This window comes from Canis lupus, chromosome 3, assembly GCF_048164855.1.
Source record: "Canis lupus baileyi chromosome 3, mCanLup2.hap1, whole genome shotgun sequence".
Lineage (NCBI taxonomy): Eukaryota > Metazoa > Chordata > Mammalia > Carnivora > Canidae > Canis > Canis lupus.
In genome coordinates this window covers 13,694,599-13,716,123 of record NC_132840.1, presented here as the reverse complement: position 1 = coordinate 13,716,123, position 21,525 = coordinate 13,694,599, and the positions used below count along the sequence as shown (strand labels likewise).

At 42.8% G+C, this 21,525-nt stretch overlaps 2 protein-coding genes and 1 long non-coding RNA gene across 4 annotated transcripts in view; 2 read left to right on the top strand and 1 right to left on the bottom strand.

Moving 5' to 3' along the window:
* Window positions 1–33: 33 nt before the first annotated feature.
* TMEM231 (transmembrane protein 231) lies at window positions 34–20,308 on the top strand. 2 transcript variants are annotated; one of them, XM_072818826.1, is made up of 7 exons: window positions 38–250; window positions 348–517; window positions 13,621–13,749; window positions 14,269–14,412; window positions 16,230–16,311; window positions 17,979–18,089; window positions 18,448–20,308. In XM_072818826.1, the coding sequence occupies exons 1-7, from the start codon at window positions 112–114 to the stop codon at window positions 18,621–18,623; spliced, it is 951 nt and encodes a 316-aa protein (XP_072674927.1). In that variant the 5' UTR covers window positions 38–111; the 3' UTR covers window positions 18,624–20,308. The 2 variants fall into 2 exon arrangements, with proteins under 2 accessions (XP_072674928.1, XP_072674927.1); XM_072818827.1 differs by lacking the exon at window positions 14,269–14,412 and having other exon boundaries at window positions 34–250.
* LOC140629415 (uncharacterized) overlaps window positions 18,712–21,525 on the bottom strand; it is a 3,248-nt gene continuing 434 nt past the window's right edge. Inside the window, exon 2 of the long non-coding RNA XR_012027250.1 lies at window positions 18,712–20,607. This is a non-coding gene — a long non-coding RNA (uncharacterized lncRNA). The remainder of the gene's footprint in view (window positions 20,608–21,525) is intronic.
* CHST6 (carbohydrate sulfotransferase 6) overlaps window positions 20,449–21,525 on the top strand; it is a 15,627-nt gene continuing 14,550 nt past the window's right edge. The window contains exon 1 of the mRNA XM_072818824.1: window positions 20,449–20,624. The gene's annotated coding sequence lies outside the window, so the exon portion shown is untranslated. The remainder of the gene's footprint in view (window positions 20,625–21,525) is intronic.

The following is a 21,525-nucleotide window of genomic DNA, read 5'->3' as shown; positions in this document are numbered from 1 at the left end:
CGTCGGTTGCCGTGGAGACCGAGCTATGGCAACCAGGAGAAGCCAAACTTGGTCCTCCCTCGCGAACCGCGCAGGGCTCCCCGGCGAGCGGCCGGAATCCGCGAGGCGGTCATGGCGCTGTACGAGCTCTTCTCCCACCCGGTGGAGCGCGGCTACCGCGCGGGGCTCTGCTCCAAGGCCGCGCTGTTCCTGCTGCTGGCCGCCGCGCTCACGTACATCCCGCCCCTGCTGGTGGCCTTCCGGAGCCACGGTGAGCTGCTCGCGGCCGCTGCGCGCACAGCTCCCCGCGGCCGGCTGCGCCCGCGCCCGCCTTCCTGACCTGCTGTCCACCGCCCTCTCCACCGCAGGGTTGTGGCTGAAGCGGAGCAGTTACGAGGAGCAGCCGACCGTGCGCTTCCAGCACCAGGTGCTGTTCGTGGCCTTACTGGGACCCGAGCGAGGCGGGTTCCTCGCCTGGAGCACCTTCCCCGCCTTCAACCGGCTGCAGGGGGGTCACCTGCGCGTCCCGCTGGTTTCGGTGCGTGGTTCCCGCCCGGGGCCTAGAGGGCCCCCGGGACTGGGCGGGGGGGGACGGGGGAGCGGGGAGAGGGCGACCAGCCCCGGCCGTGGGAAGCCCAGCGTGGGTGTTAGGGGTCCCTGAACCCACGGAGGTTGTGTACAGAGACGCGTGGGCTTGGGCGTGGATTTCATTCCCGGGAAGTGACTCTCTTGTTTCACTCGACTTCCCCAAGCCGTCCACAGCCCCCAAGAATGTTAGCCCCTGCTGTCACCATGTGTCCCACAGAAGCCTGGGGATAGCCTGTCTCTGGCCCTCTTCATTTCCGTGGGCCTGGCCTGATGAATGCGTGGTCGCGAAACTTTCTTCAGGAGTCACGAAGGCCGAGTGGTGTTCTTATTAATTACCCCAATTTTTCGGTGCAGTTGTGCATCGGAGCAGCGGCTGGTTGGACAGGCATTTTTATGCAGACCTAACACGTGGAAGAGGCGCTGATTGGTTCATCGATCTACCCAGAATGTGCTTGGATCCCAGTCCCGCCTCTCTGAGCTTGTAGAATTAGATGCTGCTCATCTTGCAGTTGTCCAGGATGAAAAGGAGGCGTTTTACTGTCTTTAATTTAGAATTTGGTTCAGGATGAGTGAGTACTTCCTTTGCAATCATTACCTTTCTGCTCATTTCTGAAAACATTTTCCTCTAGAAGTATGAAAATTCTACTTTTTCTTCTTCCAAAGCTGAATCTCTTTGCATATCTCAGAAATGATTGATCTACAAGCCAACTTGTGTAGCTGAAAAAAAATTCAGACTTTTTTTAGTAATTAAGTGAAAAAAAATTTTTTTAAGATTTTATTTATTCATGAGAGACACAGAGAGAGGCAGAGACACAGGCAGAGGAAGAAGCAGGCTGCCTGCAGGGAGCCCAGTGCCCACTCGATCCCAGGACCCTGGGATCATGACCTGAGCCAAAGGCAGACACTCAGTCACCAAACCACCCAGGTGCTCCGAAAAATTTTTTTTTACATCTGATTGGTCATATGAATAACTACAAACAAAATACAGTTCAGATTACTTTTTTCCTGATTTTTCTGATTATAAAAATGCATATAAAATATATAATACCTAAATGTAAAATATTAAAGACTTACAGGTATATATAATGACATAAAATTAAAGTTTGAGTTTGATATATGTACATTTATTAATTCTTTGAAAGATCTGCATAAAATTTTCATTATAGGGAAAAAGTAATGGATTTAACTAGTTCCCTGTTGGTGGGTTCATGATGGGCTTTTACTATTTTCTTTCTTTTTTTTGTTAAGATTTCATTTATTTATTCATGAGAGACACACAGAGAGAGAGGTAGAGACATATAGGAAGAGGGAGAAGCAGGCTCCATGCAGACAGACTGATGTGGGTACTCCATCCCAAAACTCCAGGATCATGCCCTCAGCCAAAGGCACACGCTCAACCTCTGAGCCACCCAGGCATCCCAGGATTTTACTTTTTTCACTATTAAGGAGCATACTGCAGTGAACAAGATTCTACTTTATTTTACTTAGAGACACAGGCAGAGGGAGAAGCAGGCTTCATGCAGGGAACCCAACGTGAGACTCAATTCCGGGTCTCCAGGATCATGCCCTGGGCTCAAGGTGGTGCTAAACCACTGAGCCACCCGGGCTGCTCTGGATCAGACCTTTTAAAATGATTTTAAAAAGTAAAACTGGAATAGGAGACAAATTTGCCTCAATAACTCCTCTCTAATCATGATCTGTTGCCCATTTTCATTCTTGAGATGATAATGCCTGTGGGGAAGTGTGACTACGGAGAGAGGCTGTGTCAAGGTATGCTTTTCACGGTATACTCACTGTATTTCTGGTGTTCTGCATGCATGGGTTTCCTTTCCAAAAGTGGAAGCAAAGGTTTTCTTTATTCCAAACAAAAGATGTACTTTATTATTATTATTTTAAATTTTTAAAATTTATTTAATTTATTATTTTTTAGAGAGAGAGAGTGCAAGCAGAGCGGGGTGGTGCAGAGGGAGGGAGGTGGAAGAAAGATAATCTTAAGCAGGCTCCACACTGGGAGGAGGTTGCTTCCACAACCCTGAGATCATGACCTGAGCTGAAATCAAGAGTCTGATGCTCAACCAACTGAGCCATCCAAGCGCCCCTTGTTAGTTTTCCTTAGGTTAGCATTACCAGTCTTTTAAGTTTTTGTTAGAATTTTTTGGTTTTTTTTTTTTTCATTACATTTGAGTATTCCTCTCTATCATACTCTCAGGTTACTTGAGTCTAAGTGTGCCCTCTCTCTCTCTCTCTCTCTCTCTCAAATAAATAAATAAAATGAAAACTTAAAGTAATCGTGAAAGCAAGGAGAGAGCATTAGGGTTCATTCATTTGTTCATCCACTACAACTGTTTGGTTCTCCAGTTGGACTGCTAGTTAGTTAGGCTCTGATCTCCATAACCAGGAACTACTCCCTTGATACCACTGCCCATGTTTTAGTGTCTGTGTGTCAATTTTTGATCCACAAAACCAACCAACCATACCTGTATTTATATGGTGCCCAAAATTATTAATCATTTTTAATAGGGCAGATTTTACACTATAAAACACAAAACCAATGCTCCTTTTTCCTAGTCTTTTTCCCCTCTCTGTTCTAGGCCAGTATCTATAAGTAATCCATGAACTATTTCATCTGTGTTCTTTTTCAGTATATGATTTGCTTTCTTCCTAGCGAGCTCTTGGTTTGAGAATATTTTGAAATCTTGAGATACAAACAAATGAGCTAGAAGTTATAGTGGAAGTACAACAGCAACCCCAAAGGATAAACTCATTAGGAATAAGTTTAACAAGAAATGTATGCTTTTTTAATTTTTTTATTTCTTTATTTTTTATTATTATTTTTTTATTTATTTATGACACAGAGAGAGAGAGAGAGAGGCAGAGGGAGAAGCAGGCTCCACGCAGAGAGCTGGACGTGCGACTTGATCTCCAGGATCACACCCTGGTGGTGCTAAACCACTGGGGGGCAGCCCCCGTGGCGCAGCAGTTTAGCGCCGCCTGCAGCCCAGGGCGTGGTCCTGGAGTCCCAGAATCGAGTCCCACATCAGGCTTCCTGCATGGAGCTTGCTTCTCCCTCTGCCTGTGTCTCTGCCTCTCTCTCTCTCTCTCTCTCTCTCTCTCTCTCTCTCTCTGCATTTCTATGAATAAATAAATAAAATCTTTAAAAAAAAATAAACCACTGGGCCACCGGGACTGCCCTGCTTTTTTTAAAAAAAATATATATTTTTTTTATTTATTCATGAGAGACACAGAGAGAGAGAGGCAGAGACATAGGCAGAGAGAGGAGCAGGCTTGATGCAGGGAGTCCGATGTGGGACTCGATCCCAGGACTCCAGGATTAAGCTCTGAGCCGAAGGCAGGCGCTCAACTGCTCAGCCACCCAGGCATCCTGAAATGTGTGCTTTAAAAAAAAATGTTTTTAAAGGAGGGTCCCTGGGTGGCTCAGTCAGTTAAGCATCCAGCTCTTAATCTCAGCTCAGGTCTTGATCTCAGAGCCATGAGTTCAAGCCCAGCATTGGGTTCCAGACTGGGCATAAAGCCTACTTAAATAAATAAACAAACAAACATTTTTAGAAAATAAATGTGCAGGATCTTTATGAGTAAAATTTAAAAAGACTGATGAATGGCACAAAGAAGATAAATGGTAATCTCTGTCATATTTTGACAGCATGAATATATCCTCCTTTGCTTAATCTATAATTTTAATGCATCCTCAATGAAAACATGACAATTTGGGGGTACAAACAGCCATATGGACAAAGAAGGAAAAATTCTAGGAGAAAGAGAAGGGTAATACAAGCAGAATAGCTCTCCCAGATATTAAACTGTACCTTAAAGCCATAATAAGTAAAGCAGTGTGGTTTGGGGAACTTGTATAAAAAATATAGAAAAGGACTCAAATATCATGAAGGTGGCATTTTAAAATCAGTAGTGAAAGATGACTTGTACGATAAAATGGGAAGTTAAGATGGAGCCAATGCTTAGACTATACATTAGAATTAATGTCCAGATAGGTCTTGACCTATTCAATTTAAAATATGGAATAGGGATGCCTGGGTGGCTCAATAGGTTAAGCAACTGATTTTGACTTAGGTCATGATCTTAGGGTACTGGGATTGAGTCTTGAATAGGGCTTCCTGCTCACTGGGGAGTCTCCCGCCTGCCTCCCCCCAACCCCGACTTGTGCACTCTCTCTCTCTCAAATAAAATCTTTTTAAAAAATTATTGGCATGGTAAAACCATAAGCACAATCAAAACACAAATGACAACTAGGAAAAAAGCTTTATCATTTGTATCACTTGTGAAAAGCTCATTTTCCTAACATAAAGTGCCTATAGGTCTATAAATAAAAGGCCAAATACCAATAGAAAAATGGGCAAAGAATGTAAACAGTTCAAAGAAAAAAAAACCACATATGACTCTTAAACATATGAAGTCACACTCATTATTAGAGAAATGCAAAGAATGTATCGGTGCCATTTTTAAAATATATCAAATAGGCAAAGCTTAAAGTCTGACAGCACCATGGTCAAGACATAGGAAAACTGGTGACCATTTGTGTATATCACTGGTGGGACTGTAGACTGATGTACCTCTTTGAAGGAATATTTGTCCATATTTATCAGAATTACAAATGCATGTGCCTGCTTCCACTTATAGTAAGGTATCCAAAGATTAGTGCACACACGTGAAATGACATGCATAAAAAAGTTGCATTTGCAGCATTGTTATAACATAAATAACTAATATAGTAATAGAAGATTCATCAGAGAAATTGTGGTACTTCTACCCAGTGGAATGAATGTTGCATAGCCTTTTTTTTTTAATGAGGTAGATCTCTATATATTGATGTGGAATTACTTCCAAAAGAAACTGATAAGTATAAGAAACAAAAATTGTATATAGTATGTTTCCATTCATATAAAAATAATAGAAAAAATAACAAAATATGTGTGTGGGTGTGTATACATATATATACATGCATGCTCTTACTCTTTCTGACAACACTTATTGCTCTGCGGAAGGAACTAAGTGGCTGAGGTTAGGGTTGGGGAGAAACATTTTTACTATATATCCTTTTGTACTTTTTAAATTTTGTACCATGAGAATGTAGTACATAAGACTTTTATATTATAATGACAATAATTTTTTAAAGATTTTATTTTTATTTATTAATGAGAGACACACACACACACACAGAGAGGCAGAGACACAGGCAGAGGGAGAAACAGGCTCCATGCAGGGAGCCCGATATGGGACCTGCTCCCGGGACCCCAGGATCATGCCCTGGGCTGAAGGTGGCGCTAAACCTCTGAGCCACCCGGGCTGCCCAATGACAATAATTTTTTAAAGATTTATTTATTTGAGAGAGAGAGAGAGAAAAAAAAAAAGCACGTGAACAGGGGGAAAGGCAACAGGAAAGGGAGAGAATCTCAAGCAGACTCCATGCTGAGCATGGAGCTCTATGTGGGGCTTGAGATCAACAACTGAGCTGAAACCAAGAGTTGGATGCTCAGTCAACTGATCCTGCCAGGAGCCCCATAATGGCAATAATTTTTAAAGGAAAAATTTACAAGTAAGGCAAAAACAAACCAAAAAACAATGAAAATTTAAAAGCAGGTAAGGGGACACCTAGGTGGCTCAGGGGTTGAGCGCCTGCCTTCAGCCCAGGGTATGATCCTGGAGTCCCAGAATCGAGTCCCACATCAGGCTTCCTGCATGGAGCCTGCTTCTCCCTCTGCCTATGTCTCTGCCCCCGCCCGTGTGTGTGTGTGTGTGTGTGTGTGTGTGTGTGTGTGTGATGAATAAATTAATAAATAATTTGAAAAGCAGGTAAGTATATAAAATGACATAACTGCTTTGGAAAATAGTTTGCAGTTCCTCAAAAAGTGAAACATGGAATTAAGGTATTTTCCAACACTTCCACTCCTAGGTATATGTGTACCCAAGAGAATTGAAGAGCTGACAAAAACTCGTGCGCAAATGTTCATAACAGCTTTATTCCTAATAGCAGAAAAGTAGAAACAACCCAAATGTCCATCAATGAATGGTTAAACAAAATGGGTTATAGCCATATAATGGAATGTTATTCAGCCACCAAAAGAAATGGAATCATATGCTATGGCATGGATGAACCTTTAAAACATGCTAAGTGAAGCCACAAGGTAGCACAGTTTATGATTCCATTTATGTGAAATGTTCAGAAGAGTCAAATCTGTAGAGACAGGGGTTCCAGGGGGTTGGTGAATTGGGGGTGGGGAGAAATGGCAGTGACTGCTAATGAGCATAGGGTTTCTTTTTTGGATGATGAATTAGATAGGTGGGTGTGATAGTTGTACAATTTCATGAAATCCTAAAATCAAACTATATTTTCTGTAATTTTATGGTATGTGGATTATGTCTCAATTTTGTTTTAAACAGGAGGTGATCCCGTGGTGATAAACTTACAAGCCACAGTAATAAAAATTATTGTTGATTTACTGTTTCAGGCATATGCTAGGCATTTTATCATTAGATAATACATTTAAAGTCCTTTACATAGAACTTGGCCTGTGATAATCACTAAGTGTTAGCCCTTAATTTTTTTTTTTACATATATTACGTCTTTAATCTGCATAGTAACCATGTGATGTAGAGGTTATACCCCTCAGAGAAGTGACATCATTTGCCTAGTTCTTTTTTTTTTTTTAAAGATTTTATTTATTTATTCATGAGAGACACAGAGAGAGAGATAGAGAGAGGCAGAGACACAGGCAGAGGGAGAAGCAGGCTCCATGCAGGGAGCCCAATGTGGGACTCGATCCCGGGTCTCCAGGATCACACCCTGGGCAGAAGGCAGCGCTAAACCGCTGAGCCACCCAAGGCTGCCCATTTGCCTAGTTCTTAATTGAACAGTCAAGACTATAACACAAGGGTTTGTCATTCTATATCATATACTCTTAACCCTTATTGCAACAAAATGCTCCCCCCCGCCAAATCCCAACAGCCTAGACTAACTACAGCCTGTCTAAGAAACTCCACAGGAGACCAGGGAAGCAGTGGTTTTAGGTCAAGGTTTGACCAAATACTTGGGGGTGGCTTTGTGGTTGCTAATTTGGGAAAATGCCTCAGAAGCCAGAAATAGCCTTCCTTCTGCTTTAATCAGCTCACCTTGGACAGCATCTCTAAAGTCCCTGTGCTTTTAATGCTTTATAAATCCGAGTTTCATATTGTTGCTGTTGTTAAGGACAGAAGAAAAAAAGCACAAGGTGACCAGTCCCTTCAACAAGCCTGATTTACCTCTTTAAGGCATGTGTGGACCTAGAATCTATGGGGGCTGAAGGCTATAGGAGATGCAAGAAGAGTGGAGAGCATCGTGTCTAAGATACAGTTTTCACATTATTTTAACCATGAAAACCAAATGTTGAGCAAAACCAAATGACTCAGTCAGAGGAGGGGCAGAGGGAGAGAGAAAAAGGATATCTCAAGCAGACTCCATGCAGAGCCTGATCCCAAGATCATGACCTGGGCTGAAATCAAGAGTTGGGTGCTTAATCAACTGAGCCATCCAGGCACTCCAAAAGCCTTCTTAAGAGCCCAGACCAATGGATTTAGTTCCATTTATGGATTTTTAAAAAAATGTATCTCCAATATGCTTGATGGCATCAAGGACAAAATTACGTAGACAAGTATAAATATCGGGCAGCCCAGGTGGCTCAGCAGTTTAGCACCACCTTCAGCCCAGGGCATGATCCTAGAGTCTCAGGTTCGAGTCCCACGTCAGGCTTCCTGCATGGAACCTGTTTCTCCCTCTGCCTGTGTCTCTGCTTCTCTCTCTTTCTCTGTCTCTCATGTATAAATAAAGTCTTAAAAGTATGGATATCATTGGGTCATAAAGTGATGCAAAAGAATCACAATGGAAAGAAGTTTTAGGAATCCCTAGATCAATTTATTTTGCTTATATTTTTATGTGCATAAATATGATCTAATATAAATATACCTAGAATCTAAAAGCTTTTAATAAGTATAAAGGAAATGCTAGTAATTAGAAAGCATTGTGTCATAATTTAAAGAAGTATTTTGCTTTTTTGTTGGCATATAAAGTAATGATGCATTTTATAATCGATAGTATCTTAGATTCATTGAAATACAGGTAGCAAGGATTTGATGAGTCTAGGAGCCATGAAGTATTGGTCCTTACTCTGTTGGAGACCCAAAGACTGATGCCAAAGAGTATTTTCAACATTAAAAGAAAAAAATTAAACACCAATGATAAGTATATAGTAAAATAGACACTGGTATAAAGTAAGAAATTAGGGGTGCCTGGGTGGCTCAATGGTTGAGCATCTGCCTTTGGCTCAGGTCGTGATTCCATAGTCCTAGGATCAAGTCCTGCATCTGGTTCCCCACAGGGAGCCTGCTTCTCCCTCTGCCTATGTCTCTGCCTCTCTCTCTGCATCTCTCATCAATCAATAAATAAAATCTTTATAAATAAATAAATAGGGCAGCCCGGGTGGCTCAGCGGTTTAGCGCCTGCCTTCAGCCCAGGGCGTGATCCTGGAGTCCCGAAATCGAGTCCCACGTCGGGTTCCCTGCATGGAGCCTGCTTCTCCCCTGCCTGTGTCTCTGCCTCTCTCTCTGTGTGTATCTCTGATGAATAAATAAATTAAGTATTTTTAATTAATTAATTAACCTTGAGGCACCTGCCTGGCTCAGTCAGTATAGTTTGCGACTCTTAATCTAGGGGTTGTGAGTACGAGCCCCATGTGGCATGTTGAGATTACTTAAAAGAAAAATCTTATAAAAAATGAAGACATTAACTTTTAATAAAAGAATGTGACTCAAAAGCATAAAAGTTATGAAAACAAACAAGATCCTAACAAAATTCCAACAAACCATCAAATACTTTGCAAGTCAGAGCACTCTGGAAACAAAGGCAGAGATTAAGTTTACAGTAACTCTTACAGTCACATGGTATGCAGGTTAGTGAATCTTGTTCCAGCTTCAAACCCACTCTCCTATATGCTCCTTTGTGACCTCACGCTGAGTTGCTGAAAACCACATTCCCCTTCACCCACTGGCTCTTGAGGTCCTACCTGTAGGAGGTATGATGAGCCTGCTTCTGGGAGTTGGAAAAAACTGCAACCAGAGTGAAGAACCATTCATAGGGGTGGAGGGGAGGGAGAGGGTGGTGTGGGATGAGGAACTGATGCAAACAGGAAGGAGAAAGTCTCCTTCAGCCTTACTCCCTCTAGTGGGTTCTTTGTCTAGGTTTCTGTGGTCTGGCCCAGCTCCATGAGGTAACACTGGTCACTTCCCTTCCTTCTCCAGCTCTAGGCACAGACCTCCATCCTGCCATCACCCTCTGCATGTTACCACATAATTCCCTTCCTGCCTTTCTGGTCCTCTAATACCCTAGTTACTAATTATCCCCTATACTAAACTCCCTCCATTAAAGTTATTGTTTATTTTTAAAAAAAAAAACGATTTTATTTATTCATGAGACAAAGAAAGAGAGGCAGAGACACAGGCAGAGGGAGAAGCAGGCTCCGTGCAGGGAGCCCGATGTGGGTCTCAATCCCGGGACTCCAGAATCATGCCCTGGGCCCAAGGCAGGCACTCAACTGCTGAGCCACCCAGGGATCCCCTAAAGTTATTGTTTATTTTAGTTTCTGTCTTCCACCTTGCACCCAGATGGATCCAGGCTGACTGATGAGAATTGACCAAACCTGCCAATGCCTACATTGATCTCATATAGTATATTAGTAATGGTTTCACATATATCCTAAAGGATTACCTGCTTTAACTCCAAGAAATCTTTGAAGTCAGGTTCTTGTGGGTTATTATAGAAGGAACACATAATAGAGCCTGAAATCTAAGTCCTAGCCCCAGTTTTGGCACTGGGCCCCAAACCGTCTCTTAGCCTCAGCATAACTATATAAAGATCTCTAAATAGGGACACCTGGGTGGCTCAGTGGTTGAGCCTCTGCCTTTGGCCCAGAGCGTGATCCCGGAGTCCTGAGTTGGGGTCCCGCATCAAGCTCCCTGTGTGGAGCCTGCTTCTCCTTCTGCCTGTGTCTCTGCCTCTCACTCTCTCTGTGTCTCTCATGAATGGATAAATAGAATCTTTAATAAATAAATAAAAAATAAATATCTCTAAATATTGCTAATTATTACTATAACTGGGATATGCAGAGGAATCAGATGGGACAATCAGTGGATATAAAAATTGCTCCAATTGTATATCTGCCTTATAAAAATAAGGTGCCAATATAACTTACGAATTCTCTTAGCCAAACATACCGATTGGATTGGGTTTTAGATACTAACCTTGAACTTGTGTTAAAGAAGTATTAGTTCTCCGAATGCCTGTCTTTGTAACATGCACATGTGTTAAGCTTGATTTGAACTAAATGGAACAAAGGAGTGGATTTCATCAGTGGTCCGAGTGCTGGCATAGAAGCAGCCCACCCTGCCAGCCCTGTGGGGATGAGAGCCGGACCTGGCAATGGGCACTTGTGGGAAAGGCAGTGTTTGCATCATCCTTCACCACATGACTACCTTGGCCTCTGCTTCCACCTCCTCCTCACTCACTCGGCTGCACTGGCCTTGTCATTCCCCTAAGCACTGACCCACTTTGCCCACTTTGCCCACTTTGCGTAGAGCACAGAGCAGGTGCGCTCTGTCCGCAGGGATCACCCTTCCCCTAGATGTATCTGTGCCTCTTCATCTCACTTCATTCCAGCCTCCCACAGTCAGATCCTCCTGAATATTTTCTGTACAAATGGCTGTGAAATCATACCGTGTCATTCTTTAATTGAAGCCTGCTTCATTTCTCTTTGTGGTACTTATCACATTTATTTGTTTATTGATCTGTTTTCCGCCTCCCTGGCTGGGAATGTAAGCCCCATTAGGGTAAGGAATTTGTCTATTTTGTTTGCCATTGTATTTCCAGCACCTGACAGTGCCTGGCATGTAGTAAGCCCTTAAACAAATACTTGACAGAGTAATGAGTGAATTTAACAAGCATACACTGGTTATGGTGCTGTGCCAGATATCTATCCTGTGTGAACGTGGAGTAAAAATATGTGCACAAATAATATGCTTACTTTCTCTCAAACTTTTGATGCTGGCTTTTTGCAAAAAGATTTGTCCTACCCAACATCTTCTCCTTGAGGGTTTGTTGTTGTTTTTAAGTCTAGACATTTTAGTCCTGGAAAGAGGACCAGATTTGAAGGCAAAGACATGGTTTCAAATCTTTACCATTACTAGCCATGCCCAATAAATCCTTCAATCTCCCTGTACCTCGATTTTCTCATCGATACAGTGGGGATAATACTTGCTCTGCTTACCTCAGGCTTATTGTAAATATCAAATGAAAAAAAATGCATTTCTCTCACTCTGTGTTGGGGTCTGGATTCTTCTGACAACCCCCACCCCGGCCACTATCCTTCTTGCAAGGTGAGACATTTGATCTTTGTCTTCCTGTCCAATCCTAAAGATCCAGAAGCCATGGATCCACTACAGAGAGTGAACCTGACTTTGTCTTGCAAGTCTTCCCAACTGAAGAAAATTCACAGGAAGACAAGGCAGCCTCTTTTCCATCCTACTCATAGTTGCTCATACATAATTGCCTCCGTAACTTGATCATCAGCCCTGGTAACAAATCTCCCTCCCCTACACCTGTGAAGCTGATGGAACAGGACAGAGAAAACAGAATCCAACAGAAGAGAAAGGGTAGGTTTCTCTAAAACAAGGCCTAGGATAAGGACATTATTGTCTGGAAGGAAAGACATGATTAAAAGGTCCTGAAAACTGAGATAGCTCCATCTCAAACAACCTTAGGAGCCCGAAAAAGAACAAAGAATGGCTTCCTTGCATAATAATAACAACAGTGGAAAGCAACGTGAATCCATTCATGGAGTATGCCAATGGGAATGTTGATATGCCATAGTAGAACCCTTCTGGGACCCTACAGGGGAGTAGGATCAGTTGTAGCAACAGGATCCAGAGCTGTCCCGAGGAATCATGTCCCCAGTGATCATACTTCAGTGACATGACTCCTGTTAGTCATTTTAGGATCAGTATGAGGTCCAACTATGGGTTGTAAGACTGGATTCTGCTGATTTTTGTGAGCTGTCATTTGTAGTTTTTGTGCTTAGATCTCTATTTTCCCTACCTTCGTGTACATAGTTTATAAACCATCTGTGTGGTTTTCATGACTTGCTGATTTTATTTAGCTTTCTCTTTAATTGTATTGATTGGTACTAAAAGATGCACGAGGCTTTCAAGCCCTGATGTCAGTGAGAATGAGTTCCAGTATCAATAGTCTGAGGGCAAAGACACTTGTGGTTGAAAAAATTAAATAGAGTTTGGTGGTTTTCTCCTGAGTCTGCTTGGGAGATGAATGTATAATGATTAGGATACATTTCTTTTTTATTAAAAAAAAATGACTTCTAGAGCAATAGATTTATTTAAATATTCTCTACAAACTCAAACATGTTTCTTTCTCTTTTTTTAAGATTTTATTTATTTATTCATGAGAGACACAGAGAGAGAGAGAGGCAGAGACACAGGCAGAGGGAGAAGCAGGCTCCATGCTAGGGAGCCTGACATAGGACTCGATCCTGAGACTCCAGGATCATGCCCTGGGCTGAAGGCAGTGCTAAACAGCTGAGCCACGGGGGCTGCCCTCAGACATGTTTCTAAAGAAAAAAGAAAACACCAGCAACAAAACGCAAAAGATTGAAGGAGACAACTAAAATAAACAAGCACACATATATATGCCATCAGGTGTTTTTCTTGCTGCCTCCGAGCTCTTCCTGTTCAGTATGACCCTTGAATATTTGAGAGGCATGATTATGAAGTTCAGGTTCCAGCATATATCCAGCATATATCCAGCAATATCTTTCCCCAATATTGATCCACTTATACCCATGTATTATTTCTTTTTTTTGCTTTCGGTGAGGGAGATAAATACTCTGTGTAGCAGAACAGTGGGTTACTGTGTACAGCAGGTACTGTGGATTTTAGCCAGGTCTATGAAGGACCAGGGTCACTGGCTCTCTTTGGGTTTCCTAGACTAGAGAAGAAGACAGGAACCAGGATGGGAAAATGGACATGCTGCATTTTAAACTGGAGCTTCCTCTGCAGTCCACGGAGCATGTTCTTGGTGTACAGCTCATCCTGACTTTCTCCTATCAATTGCACGTGAGTCTATTCCTTAGGGAAGCCCGTCCCTGCCTTTTTGTCTTTTTTTAAAGGTTTTATTTATTTATTTGAAAGAGAGAGAGAGAGAGGGAGCAGAGGAGGGGCAGAGGGAGAGGGAGAAGCAGACTCCTCATAGAACAGGGAGCCCGAAACAGGGCTCAATCCTAGGACCCTGGAATCATGACCTAAGCTGAAGACAGATGCTTAACTCATGGAGCCACCCAGGTGCCCCATGCCTGTTAATAGAACTGAGCCCTCTTTCTGATTTCTAGGAAAACCCATGCTGCAGAAGACTCTTCTGAGATATAGTTTGGAATTTAATTGAGGCAAATCATGGGTTTCTCATTGGAGTCGTATCAATGTGTGTGAGCCTTCGACAGCTCAGAGGGTTCTGGGCAGAGGGCTTCCTCTATGGCTAGGCAGGTGTTTGAGGGGCTGGCAGGCTGCCGCCACAGACAGGGATGCCAAGAGCCCACAGGCTTCTGATCTACCTGAACTTGTCTCTCCTAATGATTTCAGAGGATGTCCACGTTCGTGATGCAGAGCATGGCGTTTCTCCAATCGTCCTTCGCTGTGCCAGGGTCCCAGTTATATGTGAATGGAGAGCTGCGGCTGCAGCAGAAGCAGCCTCTGAGCAGTGGAGGCCTCGATGTCCGATACAACGTAAGGAGGCTTCATATTGTCCATCTCTTTTTGTTTCTCTATGTTACTGTTTTATCAAGTTCTTTGAAGAGGGAGACATGAATGTTAGAAATAGCATTTCTCTGTGGGTGGTACAGAAAAGGATTTCTGAGGAATTCTTGCCATGAATTCTTTCAAAATCTAGAGATAGATACACCTATATTTACATCTAAAAAGAGGGACGCCTGGGTGGCTCAGTGGTTGAGTGGCTGCCTTTGGCTCAGGTCCTGATCCCAGGGTCCTTGGATCTAGTCCCACATCAGGCTCCCTGCGAGGAACCTGCTTCTTCCTCTGCCTGTGTCTTTACTGTCTCTGTGTCTCTCATGAATAAATAAATAAAATTAAAATGTATTTAAAAGAGAGAGAGAGAACAAAAATCTGTCGGTAAGAACTAAAATATTTATTGTTTGTGGGTGTGTATGTGCACCCACGTGCCATATTCCAAGTGGTCCTTTTAATTGGGGAAGTCCTACTAACCACTGTTAGGGAGCATAATAATGTATGCCAGCCCTGAGTAAAGAGGTCACAAATTATCATCTCATTCAGCCATCACAGCTGCCCCACGAGATGCCTGCTCCTGTCGTTTCCCAGCTGTCCAGCCGCTTGTCCTGTCATGGTCCCCCTTGCTCCTTTCTAGCCAAACCGGCCCTTTTGCTGTTGCTCAAACCCACAGAGCAGCTCCTGCCCTTCCCCCCCCAAGCTTTCCCCATTGACCTTTCCCTCTGCCACGTAACTGCATAGCTTGCTCTAGGTAACTGCATAGCTTGCTCTAGGTAACTGCATAGCTTGCTCTAAGGCTCCATTCAGGTCCCTGTTCAAATGTCCCTGAGCACCACCCTTCCCTGACACTTCTATCTATTCCAGATACATGGATTTATAGTCCCTCTACCTGTAGTCAATATAAATTTAAATAAAAAGGAGGGGAGGAAAAAAAAAAAAAAAAAAAAGGAGGGGAGGCTATAACTATAAACTTGTTATTTGAAGGTTTATATATTAGATTATATCAATTGGAACGTGATATTAGAAGGCAGGAGATTGTTTCCTTCTTCCAAAGATCGTTTGCTAGTTCCATCTCTGCATTTAAAAAACGTAAATTACAGAGCATACAATATGCTTATTATTTGCACTTGATCACGTTTATATCTACATTTAAAAGTGGTAAATTAAGAGCATCCAAGGAGAAGCAAAAAAAGAAAAAAAAGACAAAGGAGTTGAAAATATGGTCTCTTAAAAAAAAAACAAAGGAATTATTGTTCCTCTTGGAATAGACAAGGGTATTTTATAATAAACTGTAAGAGTTGTTAAAGGTGGATATTGACCCCTTTTCCTATCTCTGTAAAATGGAAGACTGAGGAGTGCCTGGGTGGCGCAGTCGGTTGAGCATCCAACTCTTGGTTTTGGCTCAGGTCATGATCTCAGGGTCATGATACCAAGTCCTGTGTTGGACTCCGTGCTCAGCTCAGTGTCTGCTTGAGTTTCTCTCTCCTTACTGTTTGCCTCTCTCACTTGTGCTCTCTCTCTCTCTCTCACTCCAAAGTAAATAAATCTTAAAAAAACAAAAAAACAAAAAACACCAGAAGACTGAATGTAGATGATTTAAATTGTTGCATGGTGGGCAGGGGGTAAAGGGTTGGTGGTCACCATCTCTCCATTTGTAAAAAAAAAGGATTACCTATGTAGGAGTAGGTCACCAGGTACAAGAGGGTAGTCCTTGAGATCAGCCTGGGTGGGTGGAAGGGTGGAAAGAGGAGTGGAGAAGTGGCTGGGGGCTTATCCCACATCCTCCTGCTGTTTCCCAGGTATCCGTAATCAACGGGACCAGTCCTTTTGCCTATGACTACGACCTCACCCACATTGTTGCTGCTTACCAGGAAAGGAATGGTGAGTCATAGGTACAGTTCATTCAGCCGCTTCTCAAGGACCTTCCAGATTAGTGAGAACATTGGAGCCCTTGTCATGATGAAAGTATCAATACTGGTGAATACTCCGTGATGGGAGGGGAACAAGCTACCCAGATTTATCCTTTGCCTCCTAATCTAAAGACCCACAACCCTACCTCCACCACACTACTCTTAGAGTCTAGCAGGTAAGTGCTGATTTATGTGCCATATTTATTTATTAAGTGCCACATTTATCTCACCACTGGCTTGATGTATTTCCTTTTTTACATAATTGAGTTGCTCCCCACCATACCTACAAAAGAAGCCAAAGACAAATTGTTATCCCTAGTTTTCAGATAGAATGAAGGAATGTGAGTGACTTACCCCATGTAAGCAGTGGAGGTAGAGCAGAAGGCCTAGGCTGGAAGGCAGAGTGTGTCCATCCCTTACAGAGGAAAGGCTCTCAGGCCAGCCCAGGTGTTTGACTCAGCACGTTTGGCTGGTTGGTGGTCTGAGGTTTTTCTCTGAAGGCATCTGAAGCATTACTTGGCAACAAGATATCATGAATACTGTACACACATACTTATCAAGTTTGGAGACTGCAGTTCCAGTATTTCTTCCTGATTTTTTCGTAATGCATTGATGGCATTATTCCAAAACTAAAGGAATTTTAAAACAAAACCACTCATCTACAACTTTTCTTTGTTTATTTCTTCCAGTCTTTGTCCATAGCAGATTTTTTTTTTTTTTTTTAGATTTTATTTATTCATAGAGACACAGAGAGAGAGAGAGGCAGAGACACAGGCAGAGGGAGAAGCAGGCTCCATGCAGAGAGCCTGACACGGGACTCGATCCAGGGTCTCCAGGATCGCACCCTGGGCCAAAGGCAGGCGCTAAACCGCTGCGCCACCAGGGCTGCCCCATAGCAGATATTTTTATACAGCTCTTGTCGTAGTTTAGAAACATTTTAGGATCCAATTTTTTTTGTACTTCGTAATATAAATATTTCCCCACGCTGCTACAAAGTTTTAATTGGTATTATTTTTAGTGGTAGTATAGGATTCCTTTACTTAGCCATTCAGCAATTGTAGAAGAATATATAGACGGTTCCAAGTTTGTTTGTTTGTTTTAAGATTTATCTATTTGAGGGAGAGAGAGTGTGGGTGGAGGGGCAGAGGGAGAGGAACAGAAATCCTCAAGCGGACTCCCGGCTGAGCACAGAGTCCATGCAGGGTTTGATCCCATGACCCTAAGATCATGACCCGAGCCGAAACCAAGAGTTGATGCTTGATGCTTAATTGACTGAGCCACCAGGCACCCTCACCATTCTGTTTTTAACAAAAAAATTTTAAGTAGGTTCTACACCCAGCATGGAGCCCAGTACACAGGGCCTGAACTCATGACCCTGTGATCAAGACCTGAGCTGAGATTAAGGGTCAGATGCTCAACTGACTGAGCCACCCAGGGGCCTTTTAATATAAATATTTTGACAAGTATTTTAACAAATTTGTGAGCAACTTTGCATATTCAGTTCTCTTTCCTTTTGAATCATTTCTTTGGAATAAGTTCTAACGTTCGGAATTTGCCTGAGAGGTAAAAAAGTACTTTTATAGCCCTGATTATTTTATTGAGAGAGCATTCATGGATTAACTTCTGCTTATATTACAGTAACCACCATCCTGCTGGACCCCCACCCCATCTGGCTGGTGGGAAGGGCTGCTGAAGCTCCATTTGTCATTAATGCTGTCATCCGATACCCAGTAGAAGTAATTTCATATCCTTTCAGTTAAAGAGCCACAGTAGCTCAGTTTCCAAAAAGGAGGGTTCCTCCGTCATCCCCAAAAGCAACAGATGTGGGAAGCCTTTGATTGGAAACTGCTAAGGTATCGTGGCCCCGCTCAAATGACTCCATCTGCTGTTCATACAGGGGGAATAATACTCATTTCCTCTTCATATTTCTCTCTGGGCAATTCTTCAGGTCAAAATCATCCATATTTATATCTTAATCCTCTTTTATCATCCCTTTTATATTAAGGGTATTTGAAACATTTTTGCCATTTCCCGTCTAAACTAAACCTTTGGTTTAACTTCCACTTAGAAAATATCATCTGGGACTCCTTAACTCTCTGTACATATCTACCAGGATTCTGGGAAATGATCAAGTTTGCCTGGATCCAGTATGTCAGTATCCTGCTTATCTTCCTCTGGGTGTTTGAAAGAATCAAAAGATTTGTGTTTCAGAATCAGGTGGTGACCACAATCCCTGTCGCAGTAATGCCCCAGGGAGAAACATATAAGGAGCACTTATCATAAGAAGACCACTTGTGAGAACTAAGCAGGACCCTGGCTACCTCCTTATTGTCTGAGAACTGCCATCTTAAGAAATCTTTGCAGAGAGCCCATGGACACGTGCCAGTGTGTATGCTTTTCCTATCAGAGACAAAGCACAATCCTTTCTCATTTTTCTCTATACAAATTCCGTATTTTGTAAGCACCTCACCCGGGACTAGTTTGTAGAAACATCTGAGGGTTCCTGAAAGCTATAATTTGCTTCTTTTTTTTTTTTTCCTTGCCTTAGGCTTCAATTTCAGGAGACAACTACAGTCATTTTAGAACTCTTGGAAAGAATCCCATCTCTAGTCGAGCAAAGACTTTTCCTCTCTTGAACTGAGAAACATGCTATGCATTTCTTCCCACTATTGTAAACCACTTTTTACTCTTTTCAGGTCTCTCTTGTGAGAGATGTGCAAATCAGTAAGTAGCACTTTCCACTACTGAGCATCAAAATTTCCCACTCAAAACTTTGGTTTCCAGCACCGAGAGGCCATGAAGGGGAGAATGGAAGCGCCCGAGAGCACATACACGAACACGTGTATGGGTGGGTGACTCCAGGACACTAGGACCATCCACCTGCCCTCCGGCTAACAGACAGTCGTCTTATCATTATTAGCTCAGCTGAGCGGCCCTTTATCCCTGCCCTGCCATGGCTGGCTTGTTGCCCTGCCTTTCGCCCTTTCTGTGCCCCTGGAACAGCAGGCTTCAGCCAGAGTGCTGTTTCGTTCACAATCCCCTCGGCAACAGTGGGGGAAGTAAGGATTGCAACCGCAGTTTCTTTCTCTGGCCCTCATCCAACAGCCTGGACAGTTGCCACTCCTCCTCCTTGACAGCCCTCCCCTTTCTCGAAAAGGACGTGGGTGACAGAGGAGCTGTTGTTGGTATTGGCTCCCACTGCCAACAACCACAGAGTTTATTTGGAGGGCTAGCGAGCGGGAAACCCAGCACTTGTATTTCCCTTGATGAAGGAACAGGGTGCCCATCAGAATGAGCGGCTTTGGGGCGGACACACAAGGTGCAGCAAGGGGATAAAGAGGATGCTCACCCAGGCAACTTAATCTGGCCTGGCCATTAGCAGAATGTCAAGTAGTCCAGCAGGTTCACCCTCTTGCCTAAGTGAGCGTCTGTAGGATGGGACGACTGAATGCGGCTCTGTCGCGCGTGAAGACTAGTTCTCCATTCTTGCCTTGAGGAAACAAACCGTCCTCAAAGGATAAATGGATCTACTTTATGATCCTGAGATATCATTGACACTGAGACATGCCTGCTCTGATCCATGCTAACATACTCCTCGGTGAATGCTGCAGTTTACCTTGGAGATTCAGTTGTTTCCAAAGCACCTTTTCTTCCAGGCTGACCAAAATAAAAGTTTTGGAAACAGCTGTTTTGAAGTATTCAAGCACAAAAAATAGCTTAACACTGGCCCCTCTGCCTTTTCTTGTAATATCTAGGGCTGTTTATATACCTAAGCATTTTTTTTTTCTTGAGGTAGAAATGAAAAAAAGGGTTTCTGGATTGAATCACAAAAAGGTAATGAGATATGGAAAAGAGCTAAAGACATGATAAACACTGCTTTGCATTTTGTTAAATTATTTTAATGCAAAATTTGTATAAAGAACCATGATATTTTTTCTACCTTTCTAATTAAAATACTCAAAACGGAAGGTTTCTTGTGGCTTTTTCAAGAGTTTGGAAAGGGGGTGGGGAGGGCAGAGGTTGCGCACACTTCTCCGCGTTACTCACCGGCAGCTATATGTTGCCAGGTCTCTGCCCAAAGACCTTGGAACTTTTGTTAGCTCTTTGGCAAGTCCCCTGGTCTGGCCCCAAGTACTTGTGAGTTTTTGGTGGAATCCACATAGCATGTGGAAAACACAGGCTGGAAAATTACAGCTGTGTCTGGTGAATATCAAATTATTTACAGATCAGATGTTGGTGGCTTCTGAACCGGAATGAAACAATGTACCTGCGAGAGGGAGAAAGGTGAGTAATACACAGGATTTTACCAAAGGAGCTGTAACTCAGAGCTAAGTCAAGGTTTGAAACAATTAATATTTGTTGATTGGGATGGGGGAGATCTCTAATTTTGCACAATGATTATCCAGTTTCTGTGACTCAAGTGAGGCTCCTGAGCCCCTGCTTAGGTCCCATCATCTAAAAATTTGGTCTTTTTTTCTTTCTCCTATTCATGCTTCTTTTTTTTTTTTTTAATTTATCATTTATTCTTTTAAGAGAGTATGAGGGGAGGGAAAGGAAGGAGAGGGCCAGAGGAAAAGGAGAAGCAGATGCCCCCTAGAGCAGGGAGCCCTGCAGGGATCACCACTTGAGTGGAAGCAGAATCACCCAGGTGTCCCATCATGTTCATGCTTTTTTAAAGATGTCTTGTTTCTTTCTGACCAGATAAATTCTAAATGCCTATTGGCAGAAAATGTAGTTACAGAAACCTGAAGAAAATAAGTTGTCCTTAGACGTCCCATTGGTATTCTGATACATGTCTTTCTATTGTACTGTTTCTAATTTTTTCACTGTAATAACAACACTTCTATGAACTTTGTGTATAAATCCTTGTTGCCGTTTCTTTCCTTAAAATAGATTCTGGAGGGGTGCCTGGGTGGCTCAGTAGTTTAAATATCCAGGTCTTAATCTCAGGGTCCTAAGTTCAAGCCCCATGATGGGCTCCTGCTGGGTGTGGAGCCTACTATTAAAAAAAAAAAAAAAAAAAAAAAAAAGATAAATCCTAGAAAGGAATTGCTAATTCAAAAAGCTTATGGCTGTTCTTAAGGATTTAAGTTCATGTTGCCAAACCGCATCCTGGAAAGAATGCACTAATTTATAGTCCCAGCAGCAGAGGCTTCTTTTAGATCCCACCACGAACTGCAAGAGG